Source organism: Oncorhynchus keta, unplaced genomic scaffold (genome assembly GCF_023373465.1).
Source record: "Oncorhynchus keta strain PuntledgeMale-10-30-2019 unplaced genomic scaffold, Oket_V2 Un_contig_12886_pilon_pilon, whole genome shotgun sequence".
Taxonomy (NCBI): domain Eukaryota; kingdom Metazoa; phylum Chordata; class Actinopteri; order Salmoniformes; family Salmonidae; genus Oncorhynchus; species Oncorhynchus keta.
Genome location: NW_026278034.1, coordinates 32,340 through 53,960, shown reverse-complemented (window position 1 = coordinate 53,960; position 21,621 = coordinate 32,340). Strand labels below are relative to the sequence as shown.

General features: G+C 40.9%; 1 protein-coding gene across 1 annotated transcript in view; it reads left to right on the top strand.

Annotated features, from left to right (window-relative positions):
- Positions 1-7,914: 7,914 nt before the first annotated feature.
- LOC118377243 (kinesin-like protein KIF3B) overlaps positions 7,915-21,621 on the top strand; it is a gene marked incomplete at its 3' end in the record, with an annotated part of 34,607 nt that continues 20,900 nt past the window's right edge. The window contains exon 1 of the mRNA XM_052501244.1: positions 7,915-10,238. Within this exon, the coding sequence (XP_052357204.1) occupies positions 8,802-10,238 (1,437 nt within the window). The remainder of the gene's footprint in view (positions 10,239-21,621) is intronic.

Here is a 21,621-nt window from a genome sequence, read left to right as displayed (position 1 = left end):
GGTGACAAGCCGAATATCTTCAGCCTCCTGAGGTTGAAGAGGCGCTGCTGCGCCTTCTTCACGACGCTGTCAGTGTGAGTGGACCAATTCAGTTTGTCTGTGATGTGTATGCCGAGGAACTTAAAACTTGCTACCCTCTCCACTACTGTTCCATCGATGTGGATAGGGGGGTGTTCCCTCTGCTGTTTCCTGAAGTCCACAATCATCTTCTTAGTTTTGTTGACGTTGAGTGTGAGGTTATTTTCCTGACACCACACTCCGAGGGCCCTCACCTCCTCTCTGTAGGCCGTCTCGTCGTTGTTGGTAATCAAGCCTACCACTGTTGTGTCGTCCGCAAACTTGATGATTGAGTTGGAGGCGTGCGTGGCCACGCAGTCGTGGGTGAATAGGGAGTACAGGAGAGGGCTCAGAACGCACCCTTGTGGGGCCCCGTGTTGAGAATCAGTGGGGAGGAGATGTTATTGCCTACCCTCATCACCTGGGGGCGGCCCGTCAGGAAGTCCAGTACCCAGTTGCACAGGGTGGGGTCGAGACCCAGGGTCTCGAGCTTGATGGCGAGCTTGGAGGGTACTATGGTGTTGAATGCCGAGCTGTAGTCGATGAACAGCATTCTCACATAGGTATTCTTCTTGTCCAGGTGGGTTAGGGCAGTGTGCAGTGTGGTTGAGATTGCGTCGTCTGTGGACCTATTTGGGCGGTAAGCAAATTGGAGTGGGTCTAGGGTGTCAGGTAGGGTGGAGGTGATATGGTCCTTGACTAGTCTCTCAAAGCACTTCATGATGACGGAAGTGAGTGCTACGGGGCGGTAGTCGTTTAGCTCAGTTACCTTAGCTTTCTTGGGAACAGGAACAATGGTGGCCCTCTTGAAGCATGTGGGAACAGCAGACTGGTATAGGGATTGATTGAATATGTCCATAAACACACCGGCCAGCTGGTCTGCGCATGCTCTGAGGGCGCGGCTGGGGATGCCGTCTGGGCCTGCAGCCTTGCGAGGGTTAACACGTTTAAATGTCTTACTCACCTCGGCTGCAGTGAAGGAGAGACCGCATGTTTTCGTTGCAGGCCGTGTCAGTGGCACTGTATTGTCCTCAAAGCGGGCAAAAAGTTATTTAGTCTGCCTAGGAGCAAGACATCCTGGTCCGTGACTGGGCTGGGTTTCTTCTTGTAGTCCGTGATTGACTGTAGACCCTGCCACATGCCTCTTGTGTCTGAGCCGTTGAATTGAGATTCTACTTTGTCTCTGTACTGACGCTTAGCTTGTTTCATAGCCTTGCAGAGGGAATAGCTGCATTGTTTATATTCGGTCATGTTACCAGACACCTTGCCCTGATTAAAAGCAGTGGTTCGCGCTTTCAGTTTCACGCGAATGCTGCCATTAATCCACGGTTTCTGGTTAGGGAATGTTTTTATCGTTGCTATGGGAACGACATCTTCAACGCACGTTCTAATGAACTCGCACACCGAATCAGCGTATTCGTCAATATTTTTATCTGACGCAATACGAAACATGTCCCAGTCCACGTGATGGAAGCAGTCTTGGAGTGTGGAGTCAGCTTGGTTGGACCAGCGTTGGACAGACCTCAGCGTGGGAGCCTCTTGTTTAAGTTTCTGTCTGTAGGCAGGGATCAACAAAATGGAGTCGTGGTCAGCTTTTCCGAAAGGGGGGCGGGGCAGGGCCTTATATGCGTCGCGGAAGTTAGAGTAACAATGATCAAAGGTTTTACCACCCCTGGTTGCGCAATCGATATGCTGATAAAATTTAGGGAGTCTTGTTTTCAGATTAGCTTTGTTGAAATCCCCAGCTACAATGAATGCAGCCTCCGGATAAATGGTTTCCAGTTTGCAAAGAGTTAAATAAAGTTCGTTCAGAGCCATCGATGTGTCTGCTTGGGGGGGATATATACGGCTGTGATTATAATCGAAGAGAATTCTCTTGGTAGATAATGCGGTCTACATTTGATTGTGAGGAATTCTAAATCACGTGAACAGAAGGATTTGAGTTCCTGTATGTTTCTTTCATCACACCATGTCTCGTTAGTCATGAGGCATACGCCCCCGCCACTCTTCTTACCAGAAAGATGTTTGTTTCTGTCGGCGCGATGCGTGGAGAAACCCGTTGGCTGCACCGCCCGGATAGCGTCTTCCCAGTGAGCCATGTTTCGGTGAAGCAGAGAACGTTACAGTCTCTGATGTCCTCTGGAATGCTACCCTTGCTCGGGTTTCATCAACCTTGTTGTCAAGAGACTGGACATTGGCAAGAAGAATGCTAGGTAGTGGTGCGCGATGTGCCCGTGTCCTGAGTCTGACCAGAAGAACGCTACGTTTCCCTCTTTTACGAAGTCGTTTTTTGGGGGGGTCGCTGCATGTGATCCATTCCGTTGACCTGTTTGTAAGGCAGAACACAGGATCCGCGTCGCGGAAAACATATTCTTGGTCGTACTGATGGTGAGTTGACGCTGATCTTATATTCAGTAGTTCTTCTCGACTGTATGTAATGAAACCTAAGATGACCTGGGCTACTAATGTAAGAAATAACACGTAAAAAAACAAAAAAACTGCATAGTTTCCTAGGAACGCGAAGCGAGGCGGCCATCTCTGTCGGCGCCGGAAGTACAGTATGTACAGTAGGTCTTTTCATAACCATCAAATCCAGAACAATTTTAAGAAAGCGTACAGTATCATATAGAACCATTATTGCATGGAAAACCCTTCCATCTTATATTGCTCAAATGAACAGCAAACCTGGTTTCAAAAAACAGATAAAGCCACAACTCACTCTCCCCTTTTGACCTAGATGTTTTGTGTGTATCTATTGATATGTAGGCAATGCGTTCCATTTTTTAAAATGATGTAGTTCTGTCCTTGTGCTGTTCTTGTCTATTTATTAAAAATATATATATTTCACCTCTACAAGGTAGGCTAGTTGAGAACAAGTTCTCATTTACAACTGCGACCTGGCCAAGATAAAGCATAGCAGTTCACCACATACAGTAACACAGAGTTACACATGGAATAAACAAAACATACAGTCAATAATACAGTAGAAAAAATAAAAATCTATATACAGTGTGTGCAAATGAGGTAAGATAAGGGAGGTAAGGCAATACATAGGCGAAGTAATTATAATATAGCAATTAGACACTGGAATGGTAGATGTACAGAAGATTAATGTGCAAGCACTGGGGTGCAAAGGAGTAAGATACATAAATAAATACAGTATGGGGATGAGGTAGTTGGAAGGGCTGTTTACAGATGGGCTATGTACAGGTGCAGTGATCTGTGAGCTGCTCTGACAGCTGGTGCTTAAAGCTAGTGATGGAGATATGAGTCTCCAGCTTCATTGATTTTTGCAGTTCGTTCCAGTCATTGGCAGCAGAGAACTGGAAGGAAAGGCGGCCAGATGAGGAATTGGCTTTGGGGATGACCAGTGAAATATATCCGCTGGAGCGCGTGCTACGGGTGGGTGCTGCTATGGTGACCAGTGAGCTGAGATCAGACGGGGCTTTACCTAGCAAAGACTTGTAGATGACCTGGAGCCAGTGGGTTTGGCGACGAGAATGAAGCGAGGGCCAGCCAACGAGAGTGTATAGGTCGCAATGGTGGGTAGTACATGGGGCTTTGGGGACAAAACAGATGGCACTGTGATAGACTGCATCCAAATCGTTGAGTAGAGTGTTGGAGGCTATTTTATAGATGACATCGCCAAAGGATGTCATTGAGGATCGGTAGGTTGGTCAGTTTTACGAGGGTATGTTTGGCAGCATGAGTGAGGGAGGTTTTGTTGTGAAATAGGAAGCCGATTCTAGATTTAATTTTGGATTGGAGATGCTTAATGTGAGTCTGGAAGGAGAGTTTACAGTCTAACCAGACACCTAAGTATTTCTAGTTGTCCACATAGTTTAATAAGTCAGACCCCGTCCAGAGTAGTGATGCTGGAGGGGCGGGCAGGTGCTGGTAGCGATTGGTTGAAGATCATGCACTAGGTTTTACTTGAATTTAAGAGCAGTTGGAGGCCATGGAAGGAGAGTTGTATGGCATTGAAGCTCGTCTGGAGGTTTGGTAACACAGTGTCCAAAGAAGGGCCAGAAGTATACAGAATGGTGTCGTCTGCGTAGAGGTGGATCAGAAAATCACCAGCAGCAAGAGCGACATCGTTGATATATACAGAGAAAAGAGTCGGCCCGAGAATTGAACCCTGTGGCACACCCATAGAGACTGCAAGAGGATCGGACATTAATGTTTAATATTGACGTTCTGTATTATGTAATGTTTCAAGTTTTGTGTGGACCCCAGGAAGAGTAGCTGCTGCTTTCGCAAAAGCTAATTGGTGTCACGCCCTGACCTTAGTATTCTTTGTTTTCTTTATTATTTTGGTCAGATCAGGGTGTGACGTATGTGTTTTTGTACGGTCTAGGGGTTTTGTATGTTTATGGGGTTGTTTACTATCTATGTGTTTATGTATGTCTATGGTTGCCTAGATTGGTTCTCAATTAGAGGCAGCTGTTTATCGTTGTCTCTGATTGGGAACCATATTCAGGCAGCCATCTTCTTTGGGTATTTCGTGGGTTATTATCTATGTGTTAGTTGCCTGTGTCAGCACCATATTTATAGCTTCACGTTTGTTTTTGTTGTTTTTGTAGTTTGTGTTTCTTCTTCGTCATTAAAATAAGATGTATTCATCTCACGCTGTGCCTTGTTCTCCCCCATTCAACGAACGTGACAGAATAACCCGCCGTAAAAGGACCAAGCAGCGTGATAAGGAGGAACAGCGCTTTGTGAAAGAATGGACCCGAGAGAAGGATGAGTGGGTAACAACCTGGGAGGAGATAGAGAGGTGGTCGATCGATCCAGAGAGAGTGCCAGTGCCGGCCTGGGATTCTATGGAACAGTGCGAGGAGGGATACAGGAAAATGGAGGCTAGCACGGAAGCCCGAGAGGCAGCCCCAATAAAAACATTTTGGGGGGGACACACGAGGAGATTGGCTAAATCAGGTAGGAGGCCTGAGCCAACTCCTCGTGTAACTGGTGCTTGTTATGCAGAGATGTGCACAGTGTCTCCAGTGCGCATTTCCAGCCCGGTGCGCTATATTCCAGCTACTCGCACTCGCACTGATATGCTACACCTGTCAGGTGGATGGATTACCTTGGCAAAGGAAAAATGCTCACTAATAGGAATGTAAACAAATTTTTCCACAAAATTTTAGAGAGATCAGCTTTTTGAGTGTATGTAACACTTCTGGGATCTTTATTTTCTGCTCATTAAACATGGGAACAAAACTTTACATGTTGACTTCATATTTTTGTTCAGTGTAGTTAGGGTACAATAGGGTATTAGAGGGGTGGGGCTTAGCTACTGTACATTAGGGTATTAGAGGGGTGGGGCTTAGCTACTGTACAATAGGGTATTAGAGGGGTGGGGCTTAGCTACTGTACAATAGGGTATTAGAGGGGTGGGGCTTAGCTACTGTACATTAGGGTATTAGAGGGGTGGAGCTTAGCTACTGTACATTAGGGTATTGAGGGGTGGGGCTTAGCTACTGTACAATAAGGTATTAGAGGGGTGGGGCTTAGCTACTGTACAATAGGGTATTAGAGGGGTGGGGCTTAGCTACTGTACAATAGGGTATTAGAGGGGTGGGGCTTAGCTACTGTACAATAGGGTATTAGAGGGGTGGGGCTTAGCTACTGTACAATAGGGTATTGGAGAAGAATGTGTCTTATTATTGATCTTTACATGAATGGGTGTAACATGGATCTATGATAATAATGTTAACACACTATTATAGTGTAGAACTCAATTTCCCATGGTCCCCTTGTTGCCTTCTGCAGTGATGTGGGGTGTGGTTGAATGAGGTAATTAGTGTGTGTGTTGGTATGTGTGTGTGTGTTGGTATGTGTGTGTGTGTGTGTGTGTGTGTGTGTGTGTGTGTGTGTGTGTGTGTGTGTGTGTGTGTGTGTGTGTGTGTGTGTGTGTGTGTGTGTGTGTGTGTTCTCTCCATCCCAGAGCTAGCTCTCAGTAGCACACATAGTATCTCCGCTCTGCAGCTCCAGACATGAGGAACAAGGATTATGGTAAAACCGTTGAAGAGTGTTTTGATTTACCGGGACGTGTGAAGGCGGAGCTTGCTTTGTTACGGATTGAACCCCCTACCGACTGACAGAATGCACCGGCAACGGAACCGTCACCTCGGCGCGGTGAGAGCTCGTGATTAGGCTATTTATCTCCGTACTGAGCGTCAGCTATGCTGATTACGGAGCTAATACCACCGGTTAACGCGATCCATTTTGTGGATTAAATTATTACTGTTGCCGGTGAGAAACACACGGATGGATTGGATTAAAAATGAGAGTAAGAAATATCATATAATAATCGATATGAGAAGGCCTGGGTGCCAGAGAGATTCTAGTTGAGAACAGACAGAGACTATTTGAGAAAATACATAAATAAATGTGTTTTAACTGAGAGACCAGCGACAGGTTATGCTTATTAATATTACTAATATGATTAATTAACCGGATAATGTAAACAGGCTAAATTAAGGTTAGGCCTTTTTGGTATACAGGTTCATTTACCCCACTAGGTCTGTAACAAGGAAGGACTTGAATAAGGCCTGTTGTAACATTATAGCCTGCCCGTTACTGTAGTCACATAGGGTGAGACTGAATTACTGTAGTCATATAGGGTTAGACTGAATTACTGTAGTCATATAGGGTTAGACTGAATTACTGTAGTCATATAGAGTTAGACTGAATTACTGTAGTCATATAGGGTTAGGGTTAGACTGAATTACTGTAGTCATATAGAGTTAGGGTTAGACTGAATTACTGTAGTCATATAGGGTTAGAATGAATTACTGTAGTCATATAGGGTTAGACTGAATTACTGTAGTCACATAGGGTTAGACTGAATTACTGTAGTCATATAGGGTTAGACTGAATTACTGTAGTCATATAGAGTTAGACTGAATTACTGTAGTCATATAGGGTTAGACTGAATTACTGTAGTCATATAGGGTTAGACTGAATTACTGTAGTCATATAGAGTTAGACTGAATTACTGTAGTCATATAGGGTTAGACTGAATTACTGTAGTCATATAGGGTTAGACTGAATTACTGTAGTCATATAGGGTTAGACTGAATTACTGTAGTCATATAGGGTTAGACTGAATTACTGTAGTCATATAGGGTTAGGGTTAGACTGAATTACTGTAGTCATATAGGGTTAGGGTTAGACTGAATTACTGTAGTCATATAGGGTTAGGGTTAGACTGAATTACTGTAGTCATATAGAGTTAGGGTTAGACTGAATTACTGTAGTCATATAGGGTTAGGGTTAGACTGAATTACTGTAGTCATATAGAGTTAGGGTTAGACTGAATTACTGTAGTCATATAGGGTTAGGGTTAGACTGAATTACTGTAGTCATATAGAGTTAGGGTTAGAATGAATTACTGTAGTCATATAGGGTTAGACTGAATTACTGTAGTCATATAGGGTTAGACTGAATTACTGTAGTCATATAGGGTTAGACTGAATTACTGTAGTCCCCATGGTCCCCTTGTTGCCTCTGCATGAGGGGGTGTGGTTGAACAGGTAATTAGGATATATGTGTGTGTGTGTGTGTGTATGTGTGTGTGTTGGTATGTGTGTGTGTGTGTGTGTGTGTGTGTGTATGTGTGTGTGTGTGTGTGTGTGTGTGTGTGTGTGTGTGTGTGTGTGTGTGTGTGTTCTCTCCATCCCAGAGCTTAAGTTACTGGTAAACCGTTGGGTTAGACTGAATTACTGTAGTCATATAGGGTTAGGGTTAGACTGAATTACTGTAGTCATATAGAGTTAGGGTTAGACTGAATTACTGTAGTCATATAGGGTTAGAATGAATTACTGTAGTCATATAGGGTTAGGACTGAATTACTGTAGTCATATAGGGTTAGACTGAATTACTGTAGTCATATAGGGTTAGACTGAATTACTGTAGTCATATAGGGTTAGACTGAATTACTGTAGTCATATAGGGTTAGACTGAATTACTGTAGTCATATAGGGTTAGGGTTAGACTGAATTACTGTAGTCATATAGAGTTAGGGTTAGACTGAATTACTGTAGTCATATAGGGTTAGAATGAATTACTGTAGTCATATAGGGTTAGACTGAATTACTGTAGTCATATAGGGTTAGACTGAATTACTGTAGTCATATAGGGTTAGACTGAATTACTGTAGTCATATAGGGTTAGACTGAATTACTGTAGTCATATAGGGTTAGACTGAATTACTGTAGTCATATAGGGTTAGGGTTAGACTGAATTACTGTAGTCATATAGAGTTAGGGTTAGACTGAATTACTGTAGTCATATAGGGTTAGAATGAATTACTGTAGTCATATAGGGTTAGACTGAATTACTGTAGTCATATAGGGTTAGACTGAATTACTGTAGTCATATAGGGTTAGACTGAATTACTGTAGTCATATAGGGTTAGGGTTAGACTGAATTACTGTAGTCATATAGAGTTAGGGTTAGACTGAATTACTGTAGTCATATAGGGTTAGAATGAATTACTGTAGTCATATAGGGTTAGACTGAATTACTGTAGTCCTGACAGTAATAGATAATAACTCATAGTCCTGACAGTAATAGATAATAACTCATAGTCCTGACAGTAATAGATAATAACTCATAGTCCTGACAGTAATAGATAATAACTCATAGTCCTGACAGTAATAGATAATAACTCATAGTCCTGACAGTAATAGATAATAACTCATAGTCCTGACAGTAATAGATAATAACTCATAGTCCTGATGTCTAAGGTGAAGAGTAGTGAGACGGTGAAGGTAGTAATCCGCTGTCGCCCGTTAAACCGGAATGAGGAGGCGTCAGCGGCTGGTGTTACCCGGACAACGGGAGGAGTGGGCGGGATCGTAGAAATGGACATGCGTCTGGGTCAGGTGGTCTTATGGAACCCTCAGGGTCCGCCCGGCGAGCCGCGTAAGACGTTTACATTCGACTCTGTGTACGACCCCTCGTCTAAACAGCGTGATCTTTATGATGAGACGGTGCGGCCGCTGATCGATTCCGTCCTAGACGGGTTTAACGGAACCATCTTCGCCTACGGCCAAACGGGTACCGGGAAGACCTACACCATGCAGGGGGTGTGGCTAGAGCCAGAGAGGCGGGGCGTCATCCCCAACGCCTTCGAACACGTCTTCACCCAGATCTCCCGCTCCCCCGCCGACCGCCAGTACCTGGTCAGAGCCTCTTACCTTGAGATCTACCGAGAGGAGATCAGGGATCTACTGGATCCTAACGTGCACGCCCCTCATGTCCCCAACGTGCACACTCACACCCACCGCACCCTGGAGCTGAGAGAGAGCCCGGAGAGCGGGGTGTATGTGCGTGACCTGACGTCGTGCGTGTGTAAGAGCGTGAAGGAGATACAGGAGCTGATGAACTTAGGGAACCAGGTGCGCTCGGTGGGAGCGACAGACATGAACGAACACTCTTCCCGTTCCCACACCCTGTTCCTCATCACGGTGGAGTGTTCCTTGCCGGGGCCAGATGGACGGCAGCACATCAGGGTGGGCCGGCTCAACCTGGTTGACCTGGCGGGCAGCGAGCGGCAGGCCAAGACGGGCGTCCACGGAGAACGCCTGAAAGAAGCTGCCAAGATCAACCTGTCTCTGTCAGCGCTAGGCAACGTGATCTCAGCACTGGCAGATGGGCGTAGCGGCCACGTTCCGTACCGGGACTCTAAACTGACCCGGTTATTACAGGACTCCCTGGGGGGCAACGCCAAGACGGTGATGGTGGCTACGCTAGGCCCCGCCCCCCAACACTACGAGGAGACCCTCACGACGCTTCGCTATGCTAACAGAGCTAAAAACATCCAGAACCAGCCAAGAGTTAACGAAGACCCTAAAGACGCCCTGCTCAGAGAGTTCCAGAAGGAGATCGCATGGCTCCGCGCACAGCTCAGCCACAGGGAAGGGAGGGGCAAACACAGGAAGGAGGAAGGGGAGGAGGGCTGGGACGGAGAAGGGGATGAGGAGGGAGAAGAGGAGGTGGAGAAGGAGAGGACGCTGCAGGAGGGGAGGCTTGAAGAGGAGAAGGAGGCCATCAGAGAAGACGGATCACTATTGGCTGAAGAGAAGCAGAGGCTTTTGGGAGAGAAGGAGAGGATGATGGGAGATCTGAAGAAGGAGTGGGACGCCACCGAGCAACTCACTGCCAAGTACAAGGTACCGCACGCACGCACGCACGCACGCACGCACGCACGCACGCACACACACACAGGTCACTTCAACACTCCCCACTACACCCTAATTACTACACAGTCTTTGTTCTAAACCTAACCCTAATTACTACACAGTCTTTGTTCTGAACCTAATTACTACACAGTCTTTGTTCTGAACCTAACCCTAATTACTACACTGTCTTTGTTCTGAACCTAACCCTAATTACTACACAGTCTTTGTTCTAAACCTAACCCTAATTACTACACAGTCTTTGTTCTGAACCTAACCCTAATTACTACACAGTCTTTGTTCTGAACCTAACCCTAATTACTACACTGTTTGTTCTGAACCTAACCCTAATTACTACACAGTCTTTGTTCTGAACCTAACCCTAATTACTACACAGTCTTTGTTCTGAACCTAATTACTACACAGTCTTTGTTCTGAACCTAACCCTAATTACTACACTGTCTTTGTTCTGAACCTAACCCTAATTACTACACAGTCTTTGTTCTGAACCTAATTACTACACAGTCTTTGTTCTGAACCTAACCCTAATTACTACACAGTCTTTGTTCTAACCCTAATTACTACACAGTCTTTGTTCTAAACCTAACCCTAATTACTACACAGTCTTTGTTCTGAACCTAATTACTACACAGTCTTTGTTCTGAACCTAACCCTAATTACTACACAGTCTTTGTTCTGAACCTAATTACTACACAGTCTTTGTTCTGAACCTAACCCTAATTACTACACAGTCTTTGTTCTGAACCTAACCCTAATTACTACACTGTTTGTTCTGAACCTAACCCTAATTACTACACAGTCTTTGTTCTGAACCTAACCCTAATTACTACACAGTCTTTGTTCTGAACCTAACCCTAATTACTACACAGTCTTTGTTCTGAACCTAACCCTAATTACTACACAGTCTTTGTTCTGAACCTAACCCTAATTACTACACTGTTTGTTCTGAACCTAACCCTAATTACTACACAGTCTTTGTTCTAACCCTAATTACTACACAGTCTTTGTTCTGAACCTAACCTAATTACTACACAGTCTTTGTTCTGAACCTAACCCTTACTACACAGTCTTTGTTCTGAACCTAACCCTAATTACTACACAGTCTTTGTTCTGAACCTAACCCTAATTACTACACAGTCTTTGTTCTAACCCTAATTACTGCACAGTCTTTGTTCTGAACCTAACACTAATTACTACACAGTCTTTGTTCTGAACCTAATTACTACACAGTCTTTGTTCTGAACCTAACCCTAATTACTACACAGTCTTTGTTCTGAACCTAACCCTAATTACTACACAGTCTTTGTTCTGAACCTAACCCTAATTACTACACAGTCTTTGTTCTGAACCTAACCCTAATTACTACACTGTCTTTGTTCTAACCCTAATTACTACACTGTCTTTGTTCTAAACCTAACCCTAATTACTACACAGTCTTTGTTCTGAACCTAACCCTAATTACTACACAGTCTTTGTTCTGAACCTAATTACTACACAGTCTTTGTTCTGAACCTAACCCTAATTACTACACAGTCTTTGTTCTAAACCTAACCCTAATTACTACACAGTCTTTGTTCTGAACCTAACCCTAATTACTACACAGTCTTTGTTCTGAACCTAACCCTAATTACTACACTGTTTGTTCTGAACCTAACCCTAATTACTACACAGTCTTTGTTCTGAACCTAACCCTAATTACTACACAGTCTTTGTTCTGAACCTAACCCTAATTACTACACAGTCTTTGTTCTGAACCTAACCCTAATTACTACACAGTCTTTGTTCTAACCCTAATTACTACACAGTCTTTGTTCTGAACCTAACCCTAATTACTACACTGTCTTTGTTCTAACCCTAATTACTACACAGTCTTTGTTCTGAACCTAACCCTAATTACTACACAGTCTTTGTTCTGAACCTAACCCTAATTACTACACAGTCTTTGTTCTGAACCTAACCCTAATTACTACACAGTCTTTGTTCTGAACCTAACCCTAATTACTACACTGTTTGTTCTGAACCTAACCCTAATTACTACACAGTCTTTGTTCTGAACCTAACCCTAATTACTACACAGTCTTTGTTCTGAACCTAACCCTAATTACTACACAGTCTTTGTTCTAACCCTAATTACTACACAGTCTTTGTTCTGAACCTAACCCTAATAACTACACTGTCTTTGTTCTAACCCTAATTACTACACAGTCTTTGTTCTGAACCTAACCCTAATTACTACACAGTCTTTGTTCTGAACCTAACCCTAATTACTACACAGTCTTTGTTCTGAGCCTAACCCTAATTACTACACTGTTTGTTCTGAACCTAACCCTAATTACTACACAGTCTTTGTTCTGAACCTAACCCTAATTACTACACAGTCTTTGTTCTGAACCTAACCCTAATTACTACACAGTCTTTGTTCTGAACCTAACCCTAATTACTACACTGTCTTTGTTCTAACCCTAATTACTACACAGTCTTTGTTCTGAACCTAACCCTTTACTACACTGTTTGTTCTACTACACAGTCTTTGTTCTGAACCTAACCCTAATTACTACACAGTCTTTGTTCTGAACCTAACCCTAATTACTACACAGTCTTTGTTCTGAACCTAACCCTAATTACTACACAGTCTTTGTTCTGAACCTAACCCTAATTACTACACAGTCTTTGTTCTAACCCTAATTACTGCACATTCTTTGTTCTGAACCTAACCCTAATTACTACACAGTCTTTGTTCTGAACCTAATTACTACACAGTCTTTGTTCTGAACCTAACCCTAATTACTACACTGTTTGTTCTGAACCTAATTACTACACAGTCTTTGTTCTGAACCTAACCCTAATTACTACACAGTCTTTGTTCTAAACCTAACCCTAATTACTACACAGTCTTTGTTCTGAACCTAACCCTAATTACTACACAGTCTTTGTTCTGAACCTAACCCTAATTACTACACAGTCTTTGTTCTGAACCTAACCTAATTACTACACAGTCTTTGTTCTGAACCTAACCCTAATTACTACACTGTCTTTGTTCTAACCCTAATTACTACACTGTCTTTGTTCTAAACCTAACCCTAATTACTACACAGTCTTTGTTCTGAACCTAACCCTAATTACTACACAGTCTTTGTTCTGAACCTAATTACTACACAGTCTTTGTTCTGAACCTAACCCTAATTACTACACAGTCTTTGTTCTAAACCTAACCCTAATTACTACACAGTCTTTGTTCTGAACCTAACCCTAATTACTACACAGTCTTTGTTCTAAACCTAACCCTAATTACTACACAGTCTTTGTTCTGAACCTAACCCTAATTACTACACAGTCTTTGTTCTGAACCTAACCCTAATTACTACACAGTCTTTGTTCTGAACCTAACCCTAATTACTACACTGTTTGTTCTGAACCTAACCCTAATTACTACACAGTCTTTGTTCTGAACCTAACCCTAATTACTACACAGTCTTTGTTCTGAACCTAACCCTAATTACTACACAGTCTTTGTTCTGAACCTAACCCTAATTACTACACAGTCTTTGTTCTGAACCTAACCCTAATTACTACACAGTCTTTGTTCTGAACCTAACCCTAATTACTACACTGTTTGTTCTGAACCTAACCCTAATTACTACACAGTCTTTGTTCTAACCCTAATTACTACACAGTCTTTGTTCTGAACCTAACCCTAATTACTACACAGTCTTTGTTCTGAACCTAATTACTACACAGTCTTTGTTCTGAACCTAACCCTAATTACTACACAGTCTTTGTTCTGAACCTAACCTAATTACTACACAGTCTTTGTTCTAACCTAATTACTGCACAGTCTTTGTTCTGAACCTAACCTAATTACTACACAGTCTTTGTTCTGAACCTAATTACTACACAGTCTTTGTTCTGAACCTAACCCTAATTACTACACAGTCTTTGTTCTGAACCTAACCTAATTACTACACAGTCTTTGTTCTGAACCTAACCCTAATTACTACACAGTCTTTGTTCTGAACCTAACCCTAATTACTACACTGTCTTTGTTTACTAACCTAATTACTACACTGTCTTTGTTCTAAACCTAACCCTAATTACTACACAGTCTTTGTTCTGAACCTAACCCTAATTACTACACAGTCTTTGTTCTGAACCTAACCCTAATTACTACACAGTCTTTGTTCTGAACCTAACCCTAATTACTACACAGTCTTTGTTCTAAACCTAACCCTAATTACTACACAGTCTTTGTTCTGAACCTAACCCTAATTACTACACAGTCTTTGTTCTGAACCTAACCTAATTACTACACTGTTTGTTCTGAACCTAACCCTAATTACTACACAGTCTTTGTTCTGAACCTAACCCTAATTACTACACAGTCTTTGTTCTGAACCTAACCCTAATTACTACACAGTCTTTGTTCTGAACCTAACCCTAATTACTACACAGTCTTTGTTCTAACCCCCTAATTACTACACAGTCTTTGTTCTGAACCTAACCCTAATTACTACACTGTCTTTGTTCTAACCCTAATTACTACACAGTCTTTGTTCTGAACCTAACCCTAATTACTACACAGTCTTTGTTCTGAACCTAACCCTAATTACTACACAGTCTTTGTTCTGAACCTAACCCTAATTACTACACAGTCTTTGTTCTGAACCTAACCCTAATTACTACACTGTTTGTTCTGAACCTAACCCTAATTACTACACAGTCTTTGTTCTGAACCTAACCCTAATTACTACACAGTCTTTGTTCTGAACCTAACCCTAATTACTACACAGTCTTTGTTCTAACCCTAATTACTACACAGTCTTTGTTCTGAACCTAACCCTAATTACTACACTGTCTTTGTTCTAACCCTAATTACTACACAGTCTTTGTTCTGAACCTAACCCTAATTACTACACAGTCTTTGTTCTGAACCTAACCCTAATTACTACACAGTCTTTGTTCTGAACCTAACCCTAATTACTACACAGTCTTTGTTCTGAGCCTAACCCTAATTACTACACTGTTTGTTCTGAACCTAACCCTAATTACTACACAGTCTTTGTTCTGAACCTAACCCTAATTACTACACAGTCTTTGTTCTGAACCTAACCCTAATTACTACACAGTCTTTGTTCTGAACCTAACCCTAATTACTACACAGTCTTTGTTCTAACCCTAATTACTACACAGTCTTTGTTCTGAACCTAACCCTAATTACTACACTGTCTTTGTTCTAACCCTAATTACTACACAGTCTTTGTTCTGAACCTAACCCTAATTACTACACAGTCTTTGTTCTGAACCTAATTACTACACAGTCTTTGTTCTGAACCTAACCCTAATTACTACACTGTTTGTTCTGAACCTAACCCTAATTACTACACAGTCTTTGTTCTGAACCTAACCCTAATTACTACACAGTCTTTGTTCTGAACCTAACCCTAATTACTACACAGTCTTTGTTCTGAACCTAACCCTAATTACTACACAGTCTTTGTTCTAACCCTAATTACTACACAGTCTTTGTTCTGAACCTAACCCTAATTACTACACTGTCTTTGTTCTAACCCTAATTACTACACAGTCTTTGTTCTGAACCTAACCCTAATTACTACACAGTCTTTGTTCTGAACCTAACCCTAATTACTACACAGTCTTTGTTCTGAACCTAACCCTAATTACTACACAGTCTTTGTTCTGAACCTAACCCTAATTACTACACTGTTTGTTCTGAACCTAACCCTAATTACTACACAGTCTTTGTTCTGAACCTAACCCTAATTACTACACAGTCTTTGTTCTGAACCTAACCCTAATTACTACACAGTCTTTGTTCTAACCCTAATTACTACACAGTCTTTGTTCTGAACCTAACCCTAATTACTACACTGTCTTTGTTCTAACCCTAATTACTACACAGTCTTTGTTCTGAACCTAACCCTAATTACTACACAGTCTTTGTTCTGAACCTAACCCTAATTACTACACAGTCTTTGTTCTGAACCTAACCCTAATTACTACACAGTCTTTGTTCTGAGCCTAACCCTAATTACTACACTGTTTGTTCTGAACCTAACCCTAATTACTACACAGTCTTTGTTCTGAACCTAACCCTAATTACTACACAGTCTTTGTTCTGAACCTAACCCTAATTACTACACAGTCTTTGTTCTGAACCTAACCCTAATTACTACACAGTCTTTGTTCTAACCCTAATTACTACACAGTCTTTGTTCTGAACCTAACCCTAATTACTACACTGTCTTTGTTCTAACCCTAATTACTACACAGTCTTTGTTCTGAACCTAACCCTAATTACTACACAGTCTTTGTTCTGAACCTAATTACTACACAGTCTTTGTTCTGAACCTAACCCTAATTACTACACAGTCTTTGTTCTGAACCTAACCCTAATTACTACACAGTCTTTGTTCTGAACCTAACCCTAATTACTACACAGTCTTTGTTCTGAACCTAACCCTAATTACTACACAGTCTTTGTTCTAACCCTAATTACTGCACAGTCTTTGTTCTGAACCTAACCCTAATTACTACACAGTCTTTGTTCTGAACCTAATTACTACACAGTCTTTGTTCTGAACCTAACCCTAATTACTACACTGTTTTGTTCTGAACCTAATTACTACACAGTCTTTGTTCTGAACCTAACCCTAATTACTACACAGTCTTTGTTCTGAACCTAACCCTAATTACTACACAGTCTTTGTTCTGAACCTAACCCTAATTACTACACAGTCTTTGTTCTGAACCTAACCCTAATTACTACACAGTCTTTGTTCTGAACCTAACCCTAATTACTACACAGTCTTTGTTCTAAACCTAACCCCCTAATTACTACACAGTCTTTGTTCTGAACCTAACCCTAATTACTACACAGTCTTTGTTCTGAACCTAACCCTAATTACTACACAGTCTTTGTTCTGAACCTAACCCTAATTACTACACAGTCTTTGTTCTGAACCTAACCCTAATTACTACACAGTCTTTGTTCTGAACCTAATTACTACACAGTCTTTGTTCTGAACCTACAACCTAATTACTACACAGTCTTTGTTCTGAACCTAATTACTACACAGTCTTTGTTCTGAACCTAACCCTAATTACTACACAGTCTTTGTTCTGAACCTAACCCTAATTACTACACTGTTTTGTTCTGAACCTAACCCTAATTACTACACAGTCTTTGTTCTGAACCTAACCCTAATTACTACACTGTTTGTTCTGAACCTAACCCTAATTACTACACAGTCTTTGTTCTGAACCTAACCCTAATTACTACACAGTCTTTGTTCTGAACCTAACCCTAATTACTACACAGTCTTTGTTCTGAACCTAACCCTAATTACTACACAGTCTTTGTTCTGAACCTAACCCTAATTACTACACTGTTTGTTCTGAACCTAACCCTAATTACTACACAGTCTTTGTTCTAACCCTAATTACTACACAGTCTTTGTTCTGAACCTAACCCTAATTACTACACAGTCTTTGTTCTGAACCTAATTACTACACAGTCTTTGTTCTGAACCTAACCCTAATTACTACACAGTCTTTGTTCTGAACCTAACCCTAATTACTACACAGTCTTTGTTCTAACCCTAATTACTGCACAGTCTTTGTTCTGAACCTAACCCTAATTACTACACAGTCTTTGTTCTGAACCTAATTACTACACAGTCTTTGTTCTGAACCTAACCCTAATTACTACACAGTCTTTGTTCTGAACCTAACCCTAATTACTACACAGTCTTTGTTCTGAACCTAACCCTAATTACTACACAGTCTTTGTTCTGAACCTAACCCTAATTACTACACTGTCTTTGTTCTAACCCTAATTACTACACTGTCTTTGTTCTAAACCTAACCCTAATTACTACACAGTCTTTGTTCTGAACCTAACCCTAATTACTACACAGTCTTTGTTCTGAACCTAACCCTAATTACTACACAGTCTTTGTTCTGAACCTAACCCTAATTACTACACAGTCTTTGTTCTAAACCTAACCCTAATTACTACACAGTCTTTGTTCTGAACCTAACCCTAATTACTACACAGTCTTTGTTCTGAACCTAACCCTAATTACTACACTGTTTTGTTCTGAACCTAACCCTAATTACTACACAGTCTTTGTTCTGAACCTAACCCTAATTACTACACAGTCTTTGTTCTGAACCTAACCCTAATTACTACACAGTCTTTGTTCTGAACCTAACCCTAATTACTACACAGTCTTTGTTCTAACCCTAATTACTACACAGTCTTTGTTCTGAACCTAACCCTAATTACTACACTGTCTTTGTTCTAACCCTAATTACTACACAGTCTTTGTTCTGAACCTAACCCTAATTACTACACAGTCTTTGTTCTGAACCTAACCCTAATTACTACACAGTCTTTGTTCTGAACCTAACCCTAATTACTACACAGTCTTTGTTCTGAACCTAACCCTAATTACTACACTGTTTTGTTCTGAACCTAACCCTAATTACTACACAGTCTTTGTTCTGAACCTAACCCTAATTACTACACAGTCTTTGTTCTGAACCTAACCCTAATTACTACACAGTCTTTGTTCTAACCCTAATTACTACACAGTCTTTGTTCTGAACCTAACCCTAATTACTACACAGTCTTTGTTCTAACCCTAACTACTACACCGTCTTTTTTCTTGTCCTAACCCTAATTACTACACAGTCTTTGTTCTGAACCTAACCCTAATTACTACACAGTCTTTGTTCTGAACGTAACCCTAATTACTACACAGTCTTTGTTCTGAACCTAACCCTAATTACTACACTGTTTTGTTCTGAACCTAACCCTAATTACTACACAGTCTTTGTTCTGAACCTAACCCTAATTACTACACAGTCTTTGTTCTGAACCTAACCCTAATTACTACACAGTCTTTGTTCTGAACCTAACCCTAATTACTACACAGTCTTTGTTCTAACCCTAATTACTACACAGTCTTTGTTCTGAACCTAACCCTAATTACTACACTGTCTTTGTTCTCACCCTAATTACTACACAGTCTTTGTTCTGAACCTAACCCTAATTACTACACAGTCTTTGTTCTGAACCTAATTACTACACAGTCTTTGTTCTGAACCTAACCCTAATTACTACACAGTCTTTGTTCTGAACCTAACCCTAATTACTGTCTTTGTTCTGAACCTAACCCTAATTACTACACAGTCTTTGTTCTGAACCTAACCCTAATTACTACACAGTCTTTGTTCTGAACCTAACCCTAATTACTACACAGTCTTTGTTCTGAACCTAACCCTAATTACTACACAGTCTTTGTTCTGAACCTAACCCTAATTACTACACAGTCTTTGTTCTGAACCTAACCCTAATTACTACACTGTTTTGTTTTGTTCTGAACCTAACCTAATTACTACACAGTCTTTGTTCTGAACCTAACCCTAATTACTACACAGTCTTTGTTCTGAACCTAACCCTAATTACTACACAGTCTTTGTTCTGAACCTAACCCTAATTACTACACAGTCTTTGTTCTGAACCCTAATTACTACACAGTCTTTGTTCTGAACCTAACCCTAATTACTACACAGTCTTTGTTCTGAACCTAACCCTAATTACTACACAGTCTTTGTTCTGAACCTAACCCTAATTACTACACAGTCTTTGTTCTGAACCTAACCCTAATTACTACACAGTCTTTGTTCTGAACCTAACCCTAATTACTACACAGTCTTTGTTCTGAACCTAACCCTAATTACTACACAGTCTTTGTTCTGAACCTAACCCTAATTACTACACAGTCTTTGTTCTGAACCTAACCCTAATTACTACACAGTCTTTGTTCTGAACCTAACCTAATTACTACACAGTCTTTGTTCTGACAGTCTTTGTTCTGAACCTAACCCTAATTACTACACAGTCTTTGTTCTACAACCTAATTACTACACAGTCTTTGTTCTGAACCTAACCCTAATTACTACACTGTTTGTTCTGAACCTAATTACTACACAGTCTTTGTTCTGAACCTAACCCTAATTACTACACAGTCTTTGTTCTAAACCTAACCCTAATTACTACACAGTCTTTGTTCTGAACCTAACCCTAATTACTACACAGTCTTTGTTCTGAACCTAACCCTAATTACTACACTGTCTTTGTTCTGAACCTAACCCTAATTACTACACAGTCTTTGTTCTAAACCTAACCCTAATTACTACACAGTCTTTGTTCTGAACCTAACCCTAATTACTACACAGTCTTTGTTCTGAACCTAACCCTAATTACTACACTGTTTGTTCTGAACCTAACCCTAATTACTACACAGTCTTTGTTCTGAACCTAACCCTAATTACTACACAGTCTTTGTTCTGAACCTAATTACTACACAGTCTTTGTTCTGAACCTAACCCTAATTACTACACAGTCTTTGTTCTGAACCTAATTACTACACAGTCTTTGTTCTGAACCTAACCCTAATTACTACACAGTCTTTGTTCTGAACCTAACCCTAATTACTACACAGTCTTTGTTCTGAACCTTTGTTCTGAACCCTAATTACTACACAGTCTTTGTTCTGAACCTAACCCTAATTACTACACAGTCTTTGTTCTGAACCTAACCCTAATTACTACACAGTCTTTGTTCTGAACCTAACCCTAATTACTACACAGTCTTTGTTCTGAACCTAACCCTAATTACTACACAGTCTTTGTTCTGAACCTAACCCTAATTACTACACAGTCTTTGTTCTGAACCTAACCCTAATTACTACACAGTCTTTGTTCTGAACCTAACCCTAATTACTACACAGTCTTTGTTCTGAACCTAACCCTAATTACTACACAGTCTTTGTTCTGAACCTAACCCTAATTACTACACAGTCTTTGTTCTGAACCTAACCCTAATTACTACACAGTCTTTGTTCTGAACCTAACCCTAATTACTACACAGTCTTTGTTCTGAACCTAATTACTACACAGTCTTTGTTCTGAACCTAACCCTAATTACTACACAGTCTTTGTTCTGAACCTAACCCTAATTACTACACAGTCTTTGTTCTGAACCTAACCCTAATTACTACACAGTCTTTGTTCTGAACCTAACCCTAATTACTACACAGTCTTTGTTCTGAACCTAACCCTAATTACTACACAGTCTTTGTTCTGAACCTAACCCTAATTACTACACAGTCTTTGTTCTGAACCTAACCCTAATTACTACACTGTCTTTGTTCTAACCCTAATTACTACACAGTCTTTGTTCTGAACCTAATTACTACACAGTCTTTGTTCTGAACCTAACCCTAATTACTACACAGTCTTTGTTCTGAACCTAACCCTAATTACTACA